The sequence below is a fragment of the Nymphalis io genome, chromosome 23 (genome assembly GCF_905147045.1).
Source record: "Nymphalis io chromosome 23, ilAglIoxx1.1, whole genome shotgun sequence".
NCBI classification, from domain to species: Eukaryota; Metazoa; Arthropoda; class Insecta; order Lepidoptera; family Nymphalidae; genus Nymphalis; species Nymphalis io.
This window is the reverse complement of record NC_065910.1, coordinates 8161862-8184829: the sequence shown is the minus strand read 5'-3', so window position 1 is coordinate 8184829 and position 22968 is coordinate 8161862. Positions and strand designations below refer to the sequence as shown.

Below are 22968 nucleotides of genomic sequence, written 5' to 3'. Positions count from 1 at the left end.
GTGTAGCGGAGAGAATTGATTCCTGAGGAACACCGGCATTAATCGCCATTAGATCAAACGAGAAGCCATCTAGGACAACTCGAAATGATCGTCCACTCAGGAAATTTGATATCCAGTTGCAAAGGCCAACGGGTATCCCGTAGCTAGGAAGCTTGCTCAGAAGCCCCTTATGCCAGACCCGGTCGAAAGCCTTGGACACGTCAAGTGAAACGGCTAACGCTTCGCCGTACTTGTCCATGGCCTCACCCCAGATGTGAGTAGCGTACACTAAGAGATCTCCTGTTGATCGATTCCGACGAAAGCCGTACTGCTGGTCCGATCTCCTATCGGAGCGTTTTCTTCGAGGTACGCCTGGAGTTTGTTATTCAATACACGCTCCAAACCTTTGCAAAGTATGGAGGTGATTGCTATGGGTCTGTAATTGGCCGGGTCGTCACGGCTATTCTTCTTAGGTACTGGTTGTACGTTTGCAGTCTTCCAAGCCTTAGGGACTTGAGCGGATTTAAGAGATAGGCGGTACAAGCGTGTTAGAACAGGAGACAACTCAGGTGCACAATTCCTCACAACCTCTCTTTGGCGAATTTGTATTTCTGGCAAGATCGAGTCGCAAGGTATGTTTGGTGGTGAGGCACTTCCCGCATCGAGACGTGAATTTTTGGCAAACAGATTTCACTGAAATTCCGCCATATGTGTATTCGACCAACCCGCATTGGAGCAGCGTGTTGGAATAAGTTCCAAACCTTCTTCTCAAAAAGAGGAGAGGGGGCCTTTAGCCCAGCAGTGAGGCATTCACAGGCTTTTACGTTACGGTCATTTTTATAAATAATTCTATTATTATTATTATTATTATTGAATTGAATTTAAATATATTTATTCAATGACGACGCAATGAACGTACTCTAAAAAATACTGAGCTGAGAATAACCGTTACACTTTTCAATAAAACAAAGGAATAGCTATGAGGTGATCGTTTCATTCTTAAGGTATGCTATTATCCATTAACACATTGTATTATAACTATTAATCATTTACCCTTCCTTTTTTATTTATTTATTACAAGGCAGTTTGAACGCTTTCTGGGATACATTTGTAAAACCAAAAAAATTGTTACACAAAAAAGTTACTGACTTTATACAGTCGATACAAAGTTTTGTTAGAGTGATTGATAAGTGGGCGACTAATTATCTTCTAGTCCTTTCGTGCTATCTCCAAGTCAACTTACGGTACTGGTTAATTTACTTAAGAACTATTATCTATAATAAAAACTCGAAAGTTATCGCAGAAAACGATCATGAAATGTCAGAAAGTGATTTTCGACATTAAAATATCAAAATAGTTATTATATATATTATTACACCATAAGTCGATTGTCAACATTTCACGGGTGAATAATAAAGATGTTCATAATGAGTGAAAAAAAAAAAAAAAAAAAAAATATATATATATATATATATATATATATATATATATATATATATATATATATATAAGTGCGAATGTATTTCTAAGATCCTTATTCTAAAATGCACTAACATTTTATGTCCTAAAACGTATTAAAGTCCCAGGAGCATGATTAAGAGTTGGTAAATTTGTTCAGCCCGTTTATTTTACTGTCTTCTTTGCATTGTAAACGTATGTACGCTGAGTTTAATTAGGCCAGTGAAATTTTGGTGTGGTCTGTTGTGATCACGTTGTTTTTGATCATGGTGTTTTTTTTATAGAATATGAAGGCAGACGAGCATTTGGGCCACCTGGTGGTAAGTGGTCACCAACGCCCATAGACATTGGCATTGTAAGAAATGTTAACCATCGCTTACATCACCAATGCGCCACCAACCTTGGGAACTAAGATGTCATGTCCCTTGTGACTGTAATTACACTGGCTCACTCACCCTTCAAACCGGAACACAACAATACCAAGTACTGCTGAATATCCGATGAGTGGGTGGTACCTACACAGACGAGCTTGCACAAAGCCCTACCACTAGTAAAATATAATATGGTGTATATAATAGAGCTTAAATAATAACTATAGCTAGTCAATTATACTGATATTCATACGTGATTTAGAGAGAAAGTAACAGCAAACAAATTAAACAACTTAAGTCTTTTCTCCATTATGAGGAACCCAGCCGTAGAATACGGCTGGGTTCCTCATAATGGAGAAAAGACTTGGAGCTTATTTCACCTTGCTGTTCCAATGTGTGTTGATGGTAGATTTTCATCCCTCATGTAGATCCCTTGCGATGATTATCTTTATCGCCGAACATGAGACCAATTGTAACGAAAATTAAGCACATTAAACCTCAGTGGTGCTTACCCGTGTGTGATGATTTATTTCCTTTAATCTTCACAGAGCATCAAAGACATCTAGCACATGTTAAATGTTCTTAAAAAGATTCTTTTGTGATTTGAATTTAACGGTTGATACGAAAAAAAAACTACTCAAATATAAATATATAAACAATTTAATTACTTTTTATTATTATTTTACTGTTCTATTAATCAAGGTTTCATTTGACTTCGTATCCAGGGTAGATACTCGTAAACTTTGGTATAGACCCCGGGAACGTTCTCCAAACCACAGGGTGTTGGGCCGAAACTCACAACCCCGACGACCTGGTGTATCCTCCCGGTGTCATACATTAGAGGTCCTCCCGAGTCCCCCTTGCAAGAGTCTTTACCCGCAACGCCGCCAGCACAAACTTGGCCGTTCCATAATTTTACTTTACGACCTGGAGCTTCGTAAGATAGTTGACATTCCTGTTGATAACATTTATAAGCATTCATTTAGTAATCTATGTTACAAACGGCTTTTATAATATCAAATGATAATTTAAAAAAAATCAAAGACGGATCCGAATGTTGAGTAAACGTTGAATTTTCTATTTCTGTCATCATCGATTTGACATTCGAAAGAAGACATAGCTTTGTTTAACTAATCCTTAAACAATATTAGTGAAGCATATAAGTTATAAAGAATAAAATATCCTGTAACTAAATTAAAATTGTCTGCTGTGCTTTAGTTGCATGATCTTGTGAGTTTTCGATCCAAATCAAACACCTTCACATTTTAAATGGCAAATTATGGACGGACCAATGCGGAGTATTTTCACTTATAAAAGTTTTATAAAAAGATATCACATTTTTTATTCATACGTATCGAAGTTTTGAACAAAGGTAATGCCAATATACCTTTAAGGGTATGTATGGTAGTTCCACGTGGAGTTTAATGTTGCTGAAACTCTTGGTATCGCTGATAGCGCCCCATCCAGCTACTAATAGCATTTTCGGGGACGTTGTCTGCATGATGTCGTTGATTGGTAGACATATAGGCCGGATGAAATCTAGATGAAATTGGTACAAATTGTTATTACAAGTAACGAAGTTTATCGTAGTCATGATAATGAAATACGGGAATCTGAATTGAAGGCTCATGGCGTCATTTTCATTCGTGTAACTCACGTCGCTCTAATGATACCAAAATAATATATATATATATATATATATATATATATATATATATATATATATATATATACACATTTATATACATACATATATATTGTCTGTCTCTGTGTCTGACATATATATATATATATATATATATATGTCAGACAGACGTGGAAAATGTGGAAATGAAGAATTAAAGGCTATTGTGGAAGCGGATCCATCACAAAGCACTTCAGAGCTGCAGGCTTCGGGGTTAGTAATAAAACTGTATTAATCCACTTGAAGCAAATCGGGAAAGTAAAAAAACTTCAACGATGGGTACCTCATGAATCGAACTTCCAAACACGCGTCGACTGCTGTGTTACTTTGCTCAACCGACACAATAATGAAGGGATTTTAAATCGAATCATTACTTGTGATGAAAAGAGGATACTGTACGATAATCAGAAGCGCTCGTCGCAATGGCTGTCCTAAACGAAAATTGACTTTGAAAAAGTTACTTGTGAGTGTTTGGTGGAATAGCACCGGTGTCGTTCATTACAGCTTTCTAAAATGTAGCCAAACGATTACGGCAGATATTTATCGTCAGCAACTGCAAACCATAAAGGAAGAACTAGCTGCTTAACAACCGAGATTGGTCAATCGCTCTAGGCCACTGCTGCTTCACGATAGAGCAAGACCACACACTGCAAAACAAACAACCGCTAAGTTAGATGAGCTACAATTGGAATGTCTGCGACATCCACCGTACTTTGCTCCAACAGATTACCATTTTTCCGGAATTCGGACAACTTCTTACAAGGAAAAAAATTCAACTCCGATGCGGCAGTCAAAACCACCTTCAAAGAGTTTATTGATTCTCGCCCCTATGGTTTTTTTAGTAAAAGGATCAATGAACTACCTATGAGATGACAAAAGTACATCGATAACAACGGTGCATACTTTGATTAATTAAATATATTTTACAAAAAAAAAAAGACTATATTCCTCCCGTACAAAACGCCAATTTCATATGTAAGGACCTAATATATATGTATAACAGTTAGTCATATGTGAGTTACATATATATTACATTATTTATATATTTAAATATAACAATACAATAATATTACTTTAGGACTGGCAAAACAGCCCTCAATTGTTTTCGTGTTCGTATCTAATGTTTGCCATTACTTTGGTAAAGTAAGCATATGAGCTCTAATCCGAGGTAGCCATATCTATGGATGACTTCAGATATCTTTTCACCTTGATAACTAATTAATTTAAATTGTATTACTATCATTATTCGTTTTTCCATATCCTATTTATTTGGAATAATAAATAGGATATGGAAACTCGTACTCGTTGGTCTACTGGTACTGGTATTGGCTACATGTATGGCCGCAGACCCGGAGTTCGGGTTTGGGTTCAAATCCCAGGTCGGGCCAATAAAAAGATATTGTGTTTTTCTGTTGAATTCTCAATAGCAGCCCGGAGCCTGGAAGTTCGTAGTTTGTACACTCCCGTGCCTCGGAAAGCACGTAAAGCCGTTGGTCCTGCGCCTGAACTCTTTCCTTCGAATTCATTTCGAATTACTGTCCCATCGGAATATGAGAGTTAGAAAATAGAGAATGCACCTGTGTTTGCGCACACACTTGTGCACTATAATATGTGTGTCTTGCGCATTTGGCTAATCCCTTTTGAGATTGGCCGCCGTGGCCGACATCGGTCTGGAAAACCTCATTATTTGGGATAAGGGCACTGTGTATATAAAAATTAAAGGCTGGACGCCTGCTCGACGACAACTCTCTTTGTGAATGTTTTTGGTGATTAATTGTTTCTCCGCCACGATAGCCTAAGGTAGATTGAAAGAGTGGTGCTATATTGATTTACCAAAGTAGATTAGTTAAATTTTTATTTGATTTTGTAGGTGGTGGAAGAGCAAACGGGCCACCCGATGGTTAGTGGTTACTACCGCCCATAGATATTGTCGCCGTAAGAAATACTAAGCATTCCTTACATCGCCAATCCGCCATCAACTTTGGAAACTTAGATGTTATGTCCCTTGTGCCTGTAGTGGAACTGGCTTACTCACTCTTCAAACCGGAACGCAACAATACTAAGTATTGCTGTTTAGAGTTAGAATATCTGATGAATGGGTAGTATCTACCCAAGCGGGCTAGCTCTAAGCTCTACTGGCTAGTCAATTGCATTATTTAATTAAATGAACATAAATTCTTACCGGTATAAGGAGCTTCATCTTTTAACCTAAGTAATGCTATGTCGTGTCTTCTAAGCGGTGAATCGGGGTTGTAATCCCTGTGTGGTATGATTTTTTCAATCGGTACTATAATAAGTGGATCGTTACAGTCCTGTCCGCCCCCTTCAACTTCTACACAGTCTACGTTATTGGCCGTGTCGTATTCACCGAGACGAACGTTAACGCTGAAAACATATATGTAAATAAATTATTACTTTTTTAATCAGTATTCTTTCATATTCTTTTAATGTTCATCTCATATTCGCTATAACCTTATTTTTTTTTGTCATGCTAACCAATATAGTTTGTACTATTTGTATGCAAGAAATTTGTATGTGATTATAAAAACAACCACAAAGTTATAAAAATAACAACAACAAAATTTGTAATTGTTGAACAACTGAGTTTCTTGCGGGTTCAAATACGAAAGCACGTTTGAGTTTTTTATGTTATAATTTGTGTTTATAATTCATCATGTGTTCGGCGATAACGGATCACTATTTATGTGACATAATTGTGTCACATTGGTATCCACCATTCTGCATTGGAATAGAAGAATATACTCTAAACCTTCACCTCAATAAGAGATATACGCCGAAGTATTTTACAGGCGGTATCAATAGATTACCTAAGTACAAGTAGAGTATTTCAATCATTATACAAGATATTCAATCTACTTACGGTGTACCAACTTTCAATACTGGTCCAACAACACAGTGCCCAGCCGTCAAAACATATTTGCTACTAATCAGAGCTCCTCCGCAGAGCAGTTTGATCTTATTATCTTTGATACCTCGGTATTCCAGCATCGTCAACCAGGGATATTGGTCTATTGCGGTTTCATTTCCACCTGAAATTCAGAATAAATTTACAATAATCCGTTTCTGATAATAAAATATCGTTAGAAAACATGTGATAAAGTTTTTATAATATTTTTATATTATAACATGTGATAATATTTTTATTGATAAATGGTAAATTAGTTTAAATGAGTCATAAATTTGGAGATACGGAGACTGTAAAGAGATTTTGTGTCTTGACTTACGTAAGTGTCGTCAAAAACTGAACGAACAAAGATCTCATACTAAAATATATATGAACTAGCTAATATTATTCTAAAACTGTTGACCTAAACTATTGACCACACCACATTCAATGTCATCAAAATTAAAATGATTTTACCTCAAAAACTACTGTTAGTACTTAGTATTGTTGTGTTCCCATTTTTTAAAGGTGAGTAAGTCAGTTTAACTACAGGCACAAGGGACAAAGCATCTTAGTTTCCAAGTTGAGTGGCGCATTGACGATGTAAGAAATGGTTAATATGTATTTCTTACAGTGCCGGGAGATGGTGACTATATTATCAGATTGCCCATTTGCCAGATAAATATATTTAAAAAAAATCGAACCAAAGCTTATGAAATATTGTCTTTGGGAATGTACATGAATGGTAGATAAATAAATTAATTTCATTTCCACGTTGAATTTTTGAGTTATTAATGTATAAATATTTCTCAAACTCTTCATCATCCCTTAAATGACACCGCTTCATCTTGTTCGAATATTTTTTATTGTAATCAACTTCGAGAAGCGATGAATTGTAATTTTCGTTGGCGTGGAAGAGAACACGTCTAACTCATAATTATAAAAAAAAAATAGCTGAGAAATAAACGCTAATTATTATGTCTCGAGTTCATTGTTGATATCCGATTAATGAAATATATTAATAATACTCGAAGTCACGTGTAAATGCTTAAGGAAATACGTTTGAATCTTTTACATATTAAACTACATATCAAAAGAATCAGGCTACTAGATATATACTGATATATGTCTCAATGAACTGTACCAAGGGAAATACGCAAGTTATCGAAGCTTTAAACATAAGCGGAGGACTACCAAGTTCAGCACTGTTAATTTGTGAAAGATGTGTCATGATTATTTGTATTGAAGTTACATTTAAGGAGCACATTTAAAACGTTGATATACGGTTAGAATGGTTATTTCTCAAGAACAAATAAATTATATCAAGTTTATTTACCAAATATTCTGTTTCCGCTCGAGCTGTCCAGTCCACAACATTCGGTTCGAGGGTCGGGAGGTGCTACGGAGGGCACGCATATTCTAGATGGTCTCGTTACGTTGTTGATTTCGGGCCCGCAACAGACGCTGTACTGTTCAGGACCTTCGCACCTGTTAATTTACAATAACAATAACTGTTATTGGCCTCGACGGTATAGTGGTTAGCATATAACTGAGGCTTTATGTCCCTTGTACCAGTAATATTTACACTGGCTCCATTAACCATTAAACTGGAACACAACAATGCTAGTGTTTGAAAATTATAAATAAGTGAGTGGACACAGCAGGTCATGCAAAAAACCCATGCGAATTTCATGATCTGACTTAAACATGTTTTGATACTTAATATTTTTTTAAACTTTTTACGTAATTTTAACACTAACTACGACCTGATTTACGTTAGCGTAAACTTCATACAAATAACCCAATAAAAGATACATTAAGAGGATGTTCCATTTTCAGAATGATAATTTCAACCTTAGTAGTTTTGGCTGTGCGTTGATAATAAGTAAGAACAAACGATTTAATAAAACTCTGGTACAATCTATGCGATAAACTCCAATAAATAATTGAATAATTGAAGAAAAACTTTTTTGTGCGCGATGAGAGTTTTTCGAGGTCGAATTTGAATGCAACGTTTGAGTGAAACAATTTTACGCACACTGGTATAACTTTCATGTGTGCTGTTTGTTTATTACAATACCTAGAATTTTGTACGAAGGCCAATCTTTCTGCAGTGATCGGTGGTTGTAATAAGTTTTTCAGTTGTGGGCACGAGTGTAAACTCACACACGTTCCGATGTTCGCGTCTGGTGTGAAGCATCTACGATCTGTTTGATCCACGACTGTCTCGCAGCATGTCTGAAATGTTATATTTCACGTAGATCGGATCGGGTTGGGGTCGTTGAACCTTGAATTCTTAAAAGCTTTTTTAGATGAAAAATCTAAGTCTTTTAACAAAATCAAAGGAAAGTGTGGAGATTTGTAAGTAAACTAAATGATTGTTCTTTTCTTTCGGATATAACGAACGCCGAAGCTTATTGAAATGATTAATCATTTGCATTTTTTTTTAATCATTAAGAAAGTATACCTTTGGCATATTTTGTTCATTAAACCCACAGTGGGATTCCCTTAACAATTTAAATTCCTCAGTGGTCCTATTTGTCTTCTGTATAAGCGCCATCAGCGCTGGGCATTCAGTTACCGCTATACATTTTCCGTTACGGCCTGTCGGCGTCTTGCATTGCAACTCTGTAAATAAATTATGTCATTTTCTGTAGTTTATTATATTCGAAATTTAAATGCATTCGAAATTTATAATAGCCGTTTTGGTTCAGTAACTAGAAAGCGTGAATCCTAAAAGAAGGTTGCGAGTTCCTTCTTTGCAACCATTTAATTTTTACGTGTTTAATTTGTGTTTATATTTTCTTTCGTGTTCGACGGTGAAAGAAGATATCGTAAGGAATATCGTACGTGTCAGGTGAAATTATTCCATGTGTATCAACCAATGTACATTTAAGGAGCGTGGTAGAATAAGCTCCAAGTCTTTTTCTCGAGAGAAGAAGAGATCTGTGCCCAGTGGTGGGAGTTTTACTATCGAACGGCTAGGCAAACGCGACCAAAGCGCCATAAGTACACAGTGGAAATTCCCCGCCTACGTACGAAGCGCTTTGAATCTACATTCATCATTCGCACTGCGAAACTATGGAATGCTTTGCCTGAGTCCGTATTTCCTGATTGGTACAATGTTGGTGTCTTCAAATCCAGAGTAAACAGGTTTCTTATAGGCAAGCGTGCTACATCTTAGACCGTGTCGATGCAATTAATTGTAAAAAAATGGTTCCATTGCAAACATCTCAAGAACCATCTGGATTATTAGAAAAAACCTGCTTTGGCTTTACCTCTTAACTATTTAATTACGGCGTAAATTTAGTTCCGCTGAATTTCTAACTACAAAAATTATACCGATTTTTATACAAACATTTATTCTATATTTAACTTTTTGTGGGACATATTTCTAAACTAAAGCCCATGGAATTATATCGAGTAGCGAAATTAACGTAAGTTGAATCGCATTCCATACATCGACCTTCAAAAATGAATATATTCAAAGAATCTTTAATCGCTCATTGAACCACTTTGGGAATTCATTTTCAAAAATCATTTCTTAGTGTCCACCTGCATTTTGTAAGGACCTTCCGTGAGAAGTTGTTTGTTTCAAGGTCCACGGACTTACATTCAATCAGCTTAGTTACCAACCTTACTGGAATATTATATATTTAAATTTTTGAATACTATATTTTTAATTGGTGGTACCTACATATATATATATATATATATATTTCTCCACAGACTCCGTCCGTACCTTTTTCAATTACAATTTTTATTAAATGCTTATATACATAGAACTTTATTAATAGTTTATTATAATAACTAATATAAGTATGTCTTCGTAGTATTATGAATTCTACCAACGATGCTAAACTATAGAATACGCACTCAACATAGCTTACGTAATCGCAGTGAGGAATATATATGTATATTTTTAGTAAATGTAGGCGGACGAGCATATGGGCCACCTGATGGTAAGTGGTCACCAACGCCCATAGACATTGATATTGTAAGAAATGTTGACCATCGCTTACATCGCCAATGCGCCACCAACCTTGGGGACTAAGATGTTATGTCCCTTGTGCCTGTAATTAAAATTAAAAGGTAGGATATAAGCTGTTTATGGTGTAAGATATGCTTTTTTTTCTAGTGTTAATATCTATAAGCGACTACTTAGATAACCGTCTGTACGTCTGCCTTAATGCTATAAATAAATTAAAAAAAAACCGCATGCAATTTTTCTCACGATTCTGTAATACATCGCTGGTCACGAAATGCACGCAAAAAGCATTAATAAAACGGAGCGCGTACCCAGAATTGATACCTCGACTTTGGTTTTGTAACCTCTATCCTAACCACTAGACCAGCGATATTCAACCTTTTTCTTAAAGGGGCCACAACCGTGGCGTCGCGGGCCGCAACCGTGGCGTCGCGGGCCGCAACCGTGGCGTCGCGGGCCACAACCGAGAAATATTTAGGTAATGATTTCTTAGGTTTCGGGATTGTTGCAAATTAAATAACTATGTTGATGAAAATTTTATGACGTTTCAAACACTTCGCAGTGTCCATGGCCACAAACATTTGCTTAATTCAAATTATTTAGGTGTTAATAAAAACCTTTGAAATTAAAATAGTTGAAAATAAAGTAACATCAAGTGGGCCAACTACAAAAGCCAGGCGGGCCGCAGGTTGAGTACAGCTGCACTAGACTGATCTCAACGCTTAATGATACGTATATAATATAATTGATATTATAGTATTACTTTTGTTGGGTTTGTAGCGTTGGGTTTTTATAGCTTATAATTCATTCTTATGACTGCTTGAAATCACTGTCAGTGATAAGACTTTTGCACACTTTATAAACTACCTGTTCTTCTTTTATATTTTTTGTAAATTGTGCAATAAATACTTAATAAATAAATACTATATGATATCAAAATCAAAGTCAAAATGTCTATTCAATATAGAAGGGCACAATATGCTCACACTAACATCCTTATTGATTGTCAAAAAATCTACTACCGTTACGGAGAGAAACCCCTCAAGACCTGAGAAGAGCCGTCGAAAAAAAATCAGCGGAATTTATGTAGTTATTTAGAATGCGATTATCCTTTTTTCTATTAAAAAATAAATATGAATAATTGCATTAAAAAGGCCTGGAGGCGATCGTTTGTTATCATTTGGGAACACCTTAGTTTATCATTTTAAATTGAGCAATTTAGAACATCTCAAATTCAATTAAGTAATATGCTGTTAAATTGTATATGCCTCAATGTCTCATTGCTAGTATCGTCTTTTAATTGGAAGGCATATAAGATTTATTTTGGATAATATAAATCCACTACGCCTTTATTCTGTATAGACTTAGGTAGATTTTAAAATATTCCATATTAGACTCATTAAAATATAAACATATCGTCTTTCACGGGACATCTCACGCAATTGATTTTTTGCTATAGTTCAATCTAGATATATATAAGAATATCTAACTGACTGACTGACATCAACGCACAGTCCAAACTACTAGGCCTATTACCATGAAAATTGGAATACGGGTTGTAACTCAGTAAGATAGGGTAGCACTAAAGTAGGGTTTTTGTAAATTTGGCCCCTCAGATAGCGATAAAGGGGATGAAGCTTTGGAAATTGGTAAGCAATTCTGAATTATAACGCGATCGAAGCCTCGAGTAAAGCGCCAGTCTCTTGTTAAATGTTCAAATAAAACAATTCCAAATATTCGTTATTTAAGTAGGATTATAAAAGCGCTTTTGGACTGGTCACATGGTCACATTGAATACTTATAAAATATCGGTGCAAAACGTAGATTCTACCTAGAAGAATCGGCATGAAACTCGATGGTTATTGTTATCTACCAATTAACACAGTATGTTAATTAAATATAATTAAAAATTTTCCACGGTTGTAAATGCTAATTCGCTTTAGTTATATTTTTTTAAACCAAACTTCTGAAATGGTAAATATAATATTGTATAAAAAAAATCCCTCAAGTAATGATATCACAACGGACGTGTTGTACGTGCATTTTGATGTATTTTTATTTACATTATTTTAGATTTGCTTGAATCAAAATTTTAGATTTACAAGCCTATACAAATTTAGTTGGGCTTTAGGTCTATACCCCATTTAAATCGGCGAACGAGTAAAGATAAACAAACGTTAAATTTATCGGAATATTCTCTGCGAATTGCTAATAGCTCTGCTATATTATGCATTGCAAATATTTATCTATGAATATATTTTAATGTATAATATAACAATATTCAACTTAACTGTTCATATCTACTTTAATTTTACTTCCAAAGTATTCATAATGAATGTGACAGATTTATTCAAGATCTCGACCAATTATATGACGCCAAAAAATAAATGTATTCCTTATATTTTTCTTAATTTAGTTATGTTAATTTATGTATTATTTTGTGTATAAGTATTTTTAGAAAATCGGTCATAACAACTCATCAAAATCGACAGCCATTAGATATGATTACACAACTAACTGCTTAGTTATTATCAGCGCTTAATAAGCCTTTGTTAGTTGATGACTTTTAATTATTTCAATTGTCGTTAACTAATTGTATCATTATGATTACGCAATAGGTTTTACCAGCATAATTTTAAACTAAATTCAAATGCAAATATATATTATTTTTTATTTTGGAAACAAACGAAACGGTATTATATACACGTGGGCAAAGTCGCGGGTAGAAATTAGTAAACAAACTAAACAGTGTAGCATGTCCAATTATGCTAATTGGATTATCACCTCACTGTTGTACACATTTACAATCATATTCTTACGTATTATGAATGATATTATGTTAAAAGATTGAAATTATACAAAAAAAAAAAAACTAGTGCTATTTTGTCTGATCAATCTGAACAAAGAGTTTTTATTGTTTAAAGATGTACATTGTAGGCATTTACATAAATTGCCTGTTTGAGCACACTATTTCTCACAGAGCTTCTAATATTAAGTACCTATAGCCTGTACCTCGTTTTCAAATCGCAGTTTGAAAGTCATTCATTGGAACTTATAATAAAGATGTACATAATACTTACCGTACACTAACGGAAAAATGTACCCGTCGACCTTATCGTGGTAATTTTATCTATTATACTAAAACATTTTAAGATTATCATATGCAAAAAATCTTTTAATATAAAAAAATTGTGTTAAAAAGGCTACTTAGGGCAAGGACGTTTGGATAGATACCATCCACTACAATAATTGTTCCGTAAAAATTTAATTTTATAAACAGCTGTGTTTGGAGGTGTAATGAACCAGATTAAACCTAGCCAGTAAGGCTAAATCTGGACAAATCTGGGTTTGTCCAGGTTTGGCCTGAAATCCTTCCAAATCTCAATCGAAACCAATGAGACAGATCCTAATAGTAACGATATGAGCTTAAGAAAGACGTGCGTTTTTATCACGTTAAAATACACAATGTATTGCTATAATACTATATTCATATATTCTATTATTTAATTATTTTTATCATACGTGAGGTTTAGAAAACATATACATGTGCTCTTTACATGTGTTCATTTGAATAAAACGCGATTAAACAATAGTTACTTAAATAATAATTACATTAAAATGCTATGCTAATAGGACACATGACGGTCACATCTTTCTCTCGTACTAGAATAATTATCTTAAAAGGGAAAGCATTTCTTGTTTCTGAAACGGAGATCAAATTAACTACTTCGATTTGTGATTGCTCGATGGCTACTTTTTTTGTTTGAATCTGACTGCCTATCTTAGAAGCTGGCGTTATGTTCCGCCGAATGAGATTACCGATTATGTATATCTGATTCAGTATTAGTATGACTTACTTTTTATTTATTCTATTTAGGAAGGCAAACACTTCACTTGCAAGTCCGTATGCACAGGTACCACCCGCTCATCAGATATTCTACCGCGTTTCGATTTGAAGGGTGAGTGAGAGCCAGTGTAATTGCAAGACACATAAAATCTCATCCGAGGTTTGTGGCGCATAGGCGATGTACGGAATGGTTAACATTTCTCACATTGTTTATGTCTATGGGCGGTGGTAACCATTTATTGTAGGAAATAATTTATATAAAAAAAATAGCAATAGGACTACCGATTGCAGACATTGGCTTTATAAGAAATTCTTAATTATCCCTCACATTCGTCAATTCGTCACTAGCCTTGGGAGCTAAGATGCTTTGCCCCTCGAGCTTACGGTTACACTGGCTCACACATCACACAAACCGGATCACAGCATTATACTAAGTATATTTTATCCAATTTTAAATGAATTGAATGAACATCAAAACGCTTGTTTTAATTATATTTGTTAGTATACACATAGCAAAGATTTTTAGTATTCATTGACGATTATACTCTCTACGTACGTACGTATTGCATGTTTGTGGAGGTTTTTTTTTATTTTTAATTATTTCGATTTTAAATAAAGACCTTTTAAGTTTTTTAAAAATAGAAGATTGTGTATCTCAATATTCAAGCAGATTCTTAAATAGCCGTTTTTAGTTTGTACGACGTTAGAATTTCGATTGTTGAGTGACTGAAATAAATTGTTTTGATTTTCCTTAACTTTATGTTTCAAGATCTTAAAAGTCGTACATAAATGCATATAATGTTGTATAAGGTAACTAATTAATTTTTAATTAGGAATTGTAGTAATTTATTCGGCGTAATGGCGTGTGACAAGTTAAAGACCCGATTTAAGATTACTATACTGTATTTCCCACTTTATAAATAAACATTATCAAAGCATCGCGAAACATAAACATCGCACAGTCATCAATGCATGATAAACACGTTCGATGTTCACTCGTAATCGCGAAAAATTGCACAAAAAAAACAAAACAAATCTGTCGTCGAAACAACTTTTCAACTTACGTCCTCGTACGTAGCACACATGTAAAACAGCTATAGCCAAAATGGTTGATAGAGACGTCATCTTTATTTCAAACAACATCGTAGTAACCGAACGAACGAGCGATGCGTCTCGACTTCGCGAACGTTCAAAATGTACTGGCCGGTGGTTCCTGACATGTCGAGATTAGGTTGCGTTGCTTCGTTCGCTATAAGCGGGTAACTTATATTTAATTAGCTAGCTTCAGCGCACCTTATATGCGATGCATCTGACTGTCGCCAAGTGTAGATGTTGCTTGTTCAATTAAGGTTATTTTTTAGGTTTCTTTTCGTCCATTTCCGATCAGCATATCGCTTATGCTGATGCATTGTCGGCATATCGTTCTTGGAGGCGTTAATGCGATTTTTAAAAACGGGATAAAGAGCTCCATATTCAATTGACATTAGACATGAATGAAGTTACTATGCCGATTTTTGTTATATGATAATTTCGCTGGGGGTATTAATATACTTATTGGTAGCTTTATATATTAATTTAAGAAGCTAGTAAATCCTTTTTAAGGCACAAAGATTTTGTTAATATTTTTATATTAAATTATTAAATTTATCAGCATATGAATATTTCATTATTTTGGGTAATTTCGTATTTTATATAAATAAAAACTGATGTTTAATTTAATGGGACTCGACGCCAATTGCCGTGAAACTGGGCACTTATATGTATCTATATATATAAAAAATTATTTTTTTTTGCTTAAACTATACAATAAGATAGATACCATTTGTAATATTTGCATATATAATTCACGCAGAAATGAATTATAAGTATTAACGATTACCACTCGGAACAGCGCAGCAAGATTTTTTTTATTTAAAAGTTTTCATTCGATATACTTGTTCAAATTGTCATTAGGATAATCAATAGGTAATTTAATACCAGTAACAGCCAGTGAATGTCCCACTGCTGGGCTAAGGCCTCCTCTCCTTTTCGAGGAGACGTTTTGGAGCTTATTCCACCACGTTGCTCCAATGCGGCAGAATTTCAGTGAAATTAGGCAAATGCAGGTTTCCTCACGATGTTTTTCTTTTATCGCCAAGCACGAGGTGAATTATAAACACAAATTAAGCACATGAAAATTCAGTGGTGCTTGCCCGGGTTTGAACTCACGATGTTTAACCGATGGTTAAGATTCACGCGTTCTAACCACTGGGCCATCTCGGCTCATGTGTGAATGAATAACTTTGTTTGAATTTTATCCGTACGAGTGAGAAAAACGGGTAGTAAGTTATACTTATAGATCGCATATTGGTGTTATCTATTTACAGAGTGTAATATTCACAGCAATCAAAGACAGGAAAGGACTTGTAATGAATCGTTTTGATATTAAAGGCAATTAAATAGAGAAAAAAGGATAAGCTTCATAAATATATTATAACTGTTATATTATTATAATAATTATATTATTCTATTAATCAAGGTTTCATATGACTTCGTATCCACGGCAGGTACTCGTAGACTTTGGTATAGACCCCAGGAACATTCTCCATGCCACAGGGTGTTGGGCCGAAACTGACGATTCCAATGATCTGGTATATCCTTCTCTCGTCGCGAGTCATTAGGGGCCCTCCAGAGTCCCCTTTACAAGAGTCTTTACCCTTAACCCCGCCGGCACATATTTGTCCCTTCCATAATTTTAATCTATGACCTTGAACTTCGTAAGCTCTCTGACATACCTGTAGATAACATTTATTAAATTAATGTTTTATTAGTATATAATTCACTAAATCACATTGAAGCACGGTTGTGTATAAACCCTAATGCTTCTCCTCAAGAGGAGTGGAGGGCCAGTTGTGAACATTTAGTCTATATACGTTTTTGGTATAAGACTGTATGTAAGCGTAAACGTACTCATATATATTTTTATCTTCTTTTGTAATGTCAACTTACATTTAAAGGTTTGTAAGGTATGGCTACGTGGAGTTTAATATTGCTGAAGCTCTTCTTGTCGCTGACAGCACCCCATCCGGCGACTTCGAAATTTTGCTGTTCTCTTGTCTGCATGATGTCGTTGTATGGTAGACATATAGGCCGGATAAAATCTAGATAAGATTAGTACAATATATGATTACTAGTAAATGAAATACGAGAAAATTGATTAGAGGTTTATCGTTATTATATAAGTTATATTACAAATTCAAATCTTAACATTATTTTAATTAACTTCATGCTAGTAAAATATTCTTACCGGTATATGGAGCTTCTTCCTTTAATCTAAGTAAACCTATATCGTTCCTTTTAAGTACTGATTCAGGCGAATAATCCATGTGCGGTATGATTTCTTCAATCGGCAGTATGACTGGTGGATCAGTACAATCTAGTCCACCGCCTTCAGCTGACACACAGTCTCGTCCATCAGATGAAGTGTCGTATTCACCGAGACGAACGTTTTCACTAAAAAAAACTATAGATATAAATAAATCATTAGTTATGTTACAACAATAAGTATTTCATTCATAGTGATTTAATAATTTTCTTTCTTACTGATCTTTTTTAGAAGAAATTTGATAGAAGTAAAAAAAGATGTGCCAAAAACGTCAATTTTTCTTTATAAATTTACTTACAGTGTTCCAATCCTCAACACTGGTCCAGCAACGCAATGACCAGCCGTCAAAACATATTTGCTACTGATCAGAGCTCCTCCGCAGAGCAGTTTTATCTTATTATCTTTGACACCGCGGTATTCGAGGATTGTCAACCAGGGATATTGGTCTATTGCTGTTGCATTTCCACCTGGAAATTAGAAATTACGAAATATATTTAGCATGTTTTGTACTTATATTGAAACTTAATTTAGACGGTTATCTAAGCTTACGCCAATCACACTAGCTAGCTTGTGTGACAAACATTGTCTATCGTAACATTGGGAAAAAAGTAGTAGTGATCGAATACTTAAAAATTAAGCGTATTGATAAAATGCTTGTTACTTAAATCTAAAGAAGTCGATTTTTGTCCAAGGCCGCTTATAACTTTGACAAGAATAGATCCGCGGAAGTATGTTATAGCGTTTCCACGACTTCGCCATATAGCTACGAAAAGGGCATCCTTAGAGGATTTTCCGAGTCATGATATAATAATTGTATTGAAGATAGATTTTAGGAACACTTTCGAATTATATATGTAATTATATCATCATCAGATATTCTACCGCAAAACAGCAATACTTGATATTGTTGTGTTCCGGTTTGAAGGGTGAGTGAGCCAGTGTAATTACAGGCACAAGGGACATAAAATCTTAGTTCCCAAGGTTGGTGGCGCATAAGCGATGGTTGACATTTCTTACAAGGCCAATGTCTAAGGGCGTTTGGTGACCACTTACCATCAGGTGGCCCATATGCTCGTCCACCTTCCTATTCTATAAAAAAAAAAATAATACCTATATATGTAAATTAGACAAGTAAATAGAGTAAAGGTATTTTTCTCTGTAATAATAAGAATTTTGGTTTGTTGGTTGAAAAAAATAATAAATGGGTAAAATCTATCCTTCATTTTCCAAGTTACCGGTAAAATGTATTAAATTTTTTACCTAGAATTTTGTCTTCGTTGTATGTTTCGAGACCACAACATTCCGTACGAGGGTCGGGAGGGGCTATCGAGGGTCCGCATCCAGATCGTTTTATAGCTGGTTGAATTTGGGACCCACAACACACGCTGTACTGATCTGGACTTTCGCACCTATGAAAATACATCTAAAAATTATCGTCATTTAAAAACTAAGTCTTTAAAATTTAAGGTTAAGCAATTGATGAAGTCCCCCAAATAGATCAAATTAAATAAATATTATACAAGTTTTACAATCTTAAGTCCAGGTTCTTAAGACATTTATTATTTGAAGTTTTTTCAAGGTCTCAGTAGGCAGAGCTAAATGTGATGGGGTGAGATGAGAATGTGTGGTTTTTTTTATGAAATATAATGATAAGCAAATAGTCTAGGAATTATTACATTACTTAGAGTTTTGTATGAAAGCTATTTTTTCTGCTGTGATCGGTGGTTGTAATAAGTTTTTCAGTTGTGGGCACGAGTGTAAACTTATACACGTCCCAATGTTCGCGTCTGGTGTGAAGCATGTACGATCTGTCTCATCCACAATTATTTCACAGCATACCTGAAATATTCCATTTCACGTAAATAAAGCGTATTTAGTTGCTACTAGGATTTTCTGAATCAGGCGTCCTTACTCGTAACCGTGAAAGGTCAAGGTAATTGAATCCTGAGTTAATAGTATCAAGTATATGTACATAAAACACGTCATGTATTCGTGTATTTGGTAGAATTGCCAAAATATATCTATTTTTTTGTACAAATTATGGCAATTGACTCACGATTCAGAGAATAACCAGTAAAAATTACACATTTAACTACCACCTTTATTAACTAAGTATCATTGTTACTAGCAGACCAGACCAGCTACTCTTCTCAGAGTAGCAGTATGTCACTTCAACTTTAATTTGGTACCGTTATTACAAGGAGATATGTCCTTTTCGTCTCCAATAAACAGGATCACGCTTGAGTAGAAGATCTGTAGATCTTCAATATAAATATCAAGTTGTCGTAAAAATAATATAACACCGAAATATACGTAGAATGTAAAAGAAAATAAAATATTATCGACATTTTTGTGAATATTCTAAATTTATCTTTTAAACTATTAAGTTTACATATCACATATATTTTACCTTAGGCTTGTATTCTTTATTAAACCCACAGTGGGATTCCTTCAATAGTTTCAAGTCCTCCTTGACTCTCCCCTTTTTCCGTAGTATCGCCATCAGCGCTGGACATTCGAATAATGGTATGCACTGCCCTGGACTCCCAGTCGGCGTCGTACATTCTGACTCTGTAATTAAATAAAATGTGTATGCTGTAGTTATAACTGTTAAATTATAAACTGTTCTGCAAAAAACGGACTCCTAAGCAAAGAACCAATGTCATTGTTACCCTACTATTTATTTATTTTATAATTTAAGGTTATCCCTAGAATTTTGAAAATTAATAAGCAAAAAATAGTTTCCATTTGTTTTATCATTACATTTTGATTAAATGAATAAGAAATCATGTAAAAGTTCAAACGCTAATTAAAAATTTAACACGTTTTTTTTTTATTTTTCCTTAAAGTTTGTAGTAAAAGCAGATAAAATTTTAATCTTTTCCCGATGACCCGCGGAGCCGGCTGCTCTTATCTCACTCGTCGTTTCAGAACGACCCAGACATGTGATGGGATTGAGGTCATGACTGCGAATCCAACATCCAATTCCGACCTTTAGTATATATGCATCCACATCAATAGGGCGCGACCGTAACCCTCGTTGTGTAAGAGGAATTAGAACGTTTTCGTTTTCGTGTATCGGTGTCCAAGCAGTGTGTGTACAGTTTTCGATGAAGATTTCGTACGATCCAAAAAAAATATTCCTGTACATAAAAGAGCGTGCACCATAAATGTAATTATTGAATTTTGCTGGCTTTTATAACTTTATATACCATACTAAACAACAATAACAATACTTTAAAATGTCAAGGATATGAGATAATTCAATAAAAATTATCTCTATATATCTGGCTATATTAACTTTTGAGATTTCGCGAATTCGATTTTGTGGAATATAATATGTAGTTTATAGGTTTTCCTTATATTTTGGACTAGCGGCAGCCTGTGACTTTGTTCTGTGAAAGTCGGTTTTATTAAGATATATTAAAAAAAATGCATTTTCGTGTTCATTAAATTTAGATTTTTCACACTTTATTATCACTACATAGCTAGATTTATCTAATTATTTTATTTCATCATTCGACCTTTGATACATTAAATTTTAGAATTTATTTGATCTTGTTTCTCAGTTTGTTGGTGTTGGGAATGTTTTTGATAAATAATTCATGGCTTATATTTATTATGACAAAGCATAAACGCCATGAGCGGTTTGTTTTAATTAATTTTATTAAGTTCTTTGTTTTAACATTATTTACGGCACATAAAAACAAGCAAAAAAAAAAAAAACGCGTTGTTGGGAATTCTTCGTTGGATTATAAAATTGCTTAGGTTACATGGAGTTTAATGTTCGTCAATAAAGTAAAGGGGAATGCCCATTCTTTGGTGTCTTGGGCACAGCGTGGACAACACTAAATGACTTAATACTTTAGTTATTCAAAATGTTTTTATAAAATTGTCATTCGTAGGTTATTTTACAAAAGGGAAATGTGCCTGACAATGCAGTGATTAAATAATGGCTTTTTACTCGTCTAATTGAGTGATTACAAAATAATTTTCCTCTTATTACTATTAATAAATTAAACTTTTTTTTTTTATAGAATAGGAAGGTAGACGAGTATATGGGCCACCTGATGGTAAGTGGTCACCAAACGCCCTTAGACATTGGCATTGTAAGAAATGTCAACCATCGCTTATAGCCAATGCGCCACCAACCTTGGGAACTAAGATTTTATGTCCCTTGTGCCTGTAATTACACTGGCTCACTCACCCTTCAAACCGGAACACAACAATATCAAGTATTGCTGTTTTGCGGTAGAATATCTGATGAGTGGGTGTTACCTACCCAGACGAGCTTGCACAAAGCCCTACCACCAGTAATTTATTAGTATTCGATGTTCAAAAACAAATGCACAATGATGTCATTGATAGTGAACATAATATCCGTAAGGGAATTCCCGAGTCGTCCGTAAAAATCTTTATCGAGTCCAATTGAGCAAAACAAAATAATAGTGAAGGTCAGGACTAATCAGAACTAAACAGAATAATCAAAACATCAACATTGAGCGTAAGCAAGTGAGTATGTATAATTAAAAGTAACCGTTAATATATATTGATTGTAAACAACAGCAAATAAGTGTTGTCATAGGAAAAAATGTAAATATTAAATCGATGTATCGATTTTTTCATTTATTACTTCCTAGCACTCGCTTTAGGCTGTTTTAAAAAGTTCATTCGCATTTTCACGTTGCATTTAAATAATAACATTTAAGTTCCATGTCTTTTATAATCTTTGTGATTGTTTTTCAAACATTTTATTTTGTATAATATATTAAAAAGTTATTTAAATCATTAAGCTACAGGATATTTGATGAATTTTAAAAAAAATTGAAATTAATATCGTTTTTATACGAATTATTGCTTGTTATTTTCTTTCTAAAGTCCACAGTGGACACAGATTGGACATTCCCATTTTACACATAAAACATATTTTTACGATATAATTAAAACAAATAGTAGCATAATAATTATAAAATAAGCTGTTGTATGAGTTTCGTTTGACTAAACATACTCTTGTATACGATCTACTTATTTTCAGTTGGTATATAGACCACTGACATCTTGAAAGAAATAAAAACTATATTTTTTCTCCTTATAATTCTTTCTTTCACCGACCACGAAATTGTTTTAAAATATGAACATCGTTTAAAAATCTCCTATGCGAAACTTGATTTGGCTTCATGCGCATGATACTGTATATATTTTAGACTTTATCTCGACTATTTAATATATAGAGTATGTTTTTAATATAAATAATACTAATGTAACAATATATATATATATATATATATATATATATATATATGTTTGATACTTTGGGTTTTTCTCAAATAATTTATGGTGTTGATATCAGACGTTATATCAGTTGAGTTTTT

At 34.2% G+C, this 22968-nt stretch overlaps 3 protein-coding genes across 6 annotated transcripts in view; 1 reads left to right on the top strand and 2 right to left on the bottom strand.

The window, feature by feature from the left end:
• LOC126777500 (protein MTSS 2) overlaps positions 1-22968 on the top strand; it is a 230495-nt gene that overhangs the window by 136590 nt on the left and 70937 nt on the right. The gene's annotated exons all lie outside the window — the stretch shown is intronic.
• LOC126777531 (phenoloxidase-activating enzyme-like) overlaps positions 1-22968 on the bottom strand; it is a 42755-nt gene that overhangs the window by 17646 nt on the left and 2141 nt on the right. Inside the window, exons 2-8 of one of the 2 annotated variants that reach the window (XM_050500577.1) lie at positions 20007-20167; positions 19278-19435; positions 18857-19005; positions 17895-18063; positions 17519-17724; positions 17221-17372; positions 16686-17006 (exon numbers count right to left, since the gene is read on the bottom strand). The exons of the other annotated variant lie outside the window; for it this stretch is intronic. Of the exons in view, the coding sequence (XP_050356534.1) occupies positions 16746-17006; positions 17221-17372; positions 17519-17724; positions 17895-18063; positions 18857-19005; positions 19278-19435; positions 20007-20167 (1256 nt within the window). The 3' untranslated portion in view covers positions 16686-16745. Of the gene's footprint in view, positions 1-16685; positions 17007-17220; positions 17373-17518; positions 17725-17894; positions 18064-18856; positions 19006-19277; positions 19436-20006; positions 20168-22968 lie in introns of those variants that run through there. 2 annotated transcript variants of the gene reach the window in all.
• LOC126777532 (phenoloxidase-activating enzyme-like) lies at positions 2451-15450 on the bottom strand. The gene is made up of 8 exons (XM_050500580.1): positions 15297-15450; positions 8865-9025; positions 8478-8635; positions 7734-7885; positions 6374-6542; positions 5675-5877; positions 3196-3347; positions 2451-2763 (listed from the first exon to the last, which is right to left on the bottom strand). Exons 1-8 carry the CDS (start codon positions 15373-15375, stop codon positions 2506-2508), a joined length of 1332 nt encoding a protein of 443 aa, XP_050356537.1. The 5' UTR covers positions 15376-15450; the 3' UTR covers positions 2451-2505.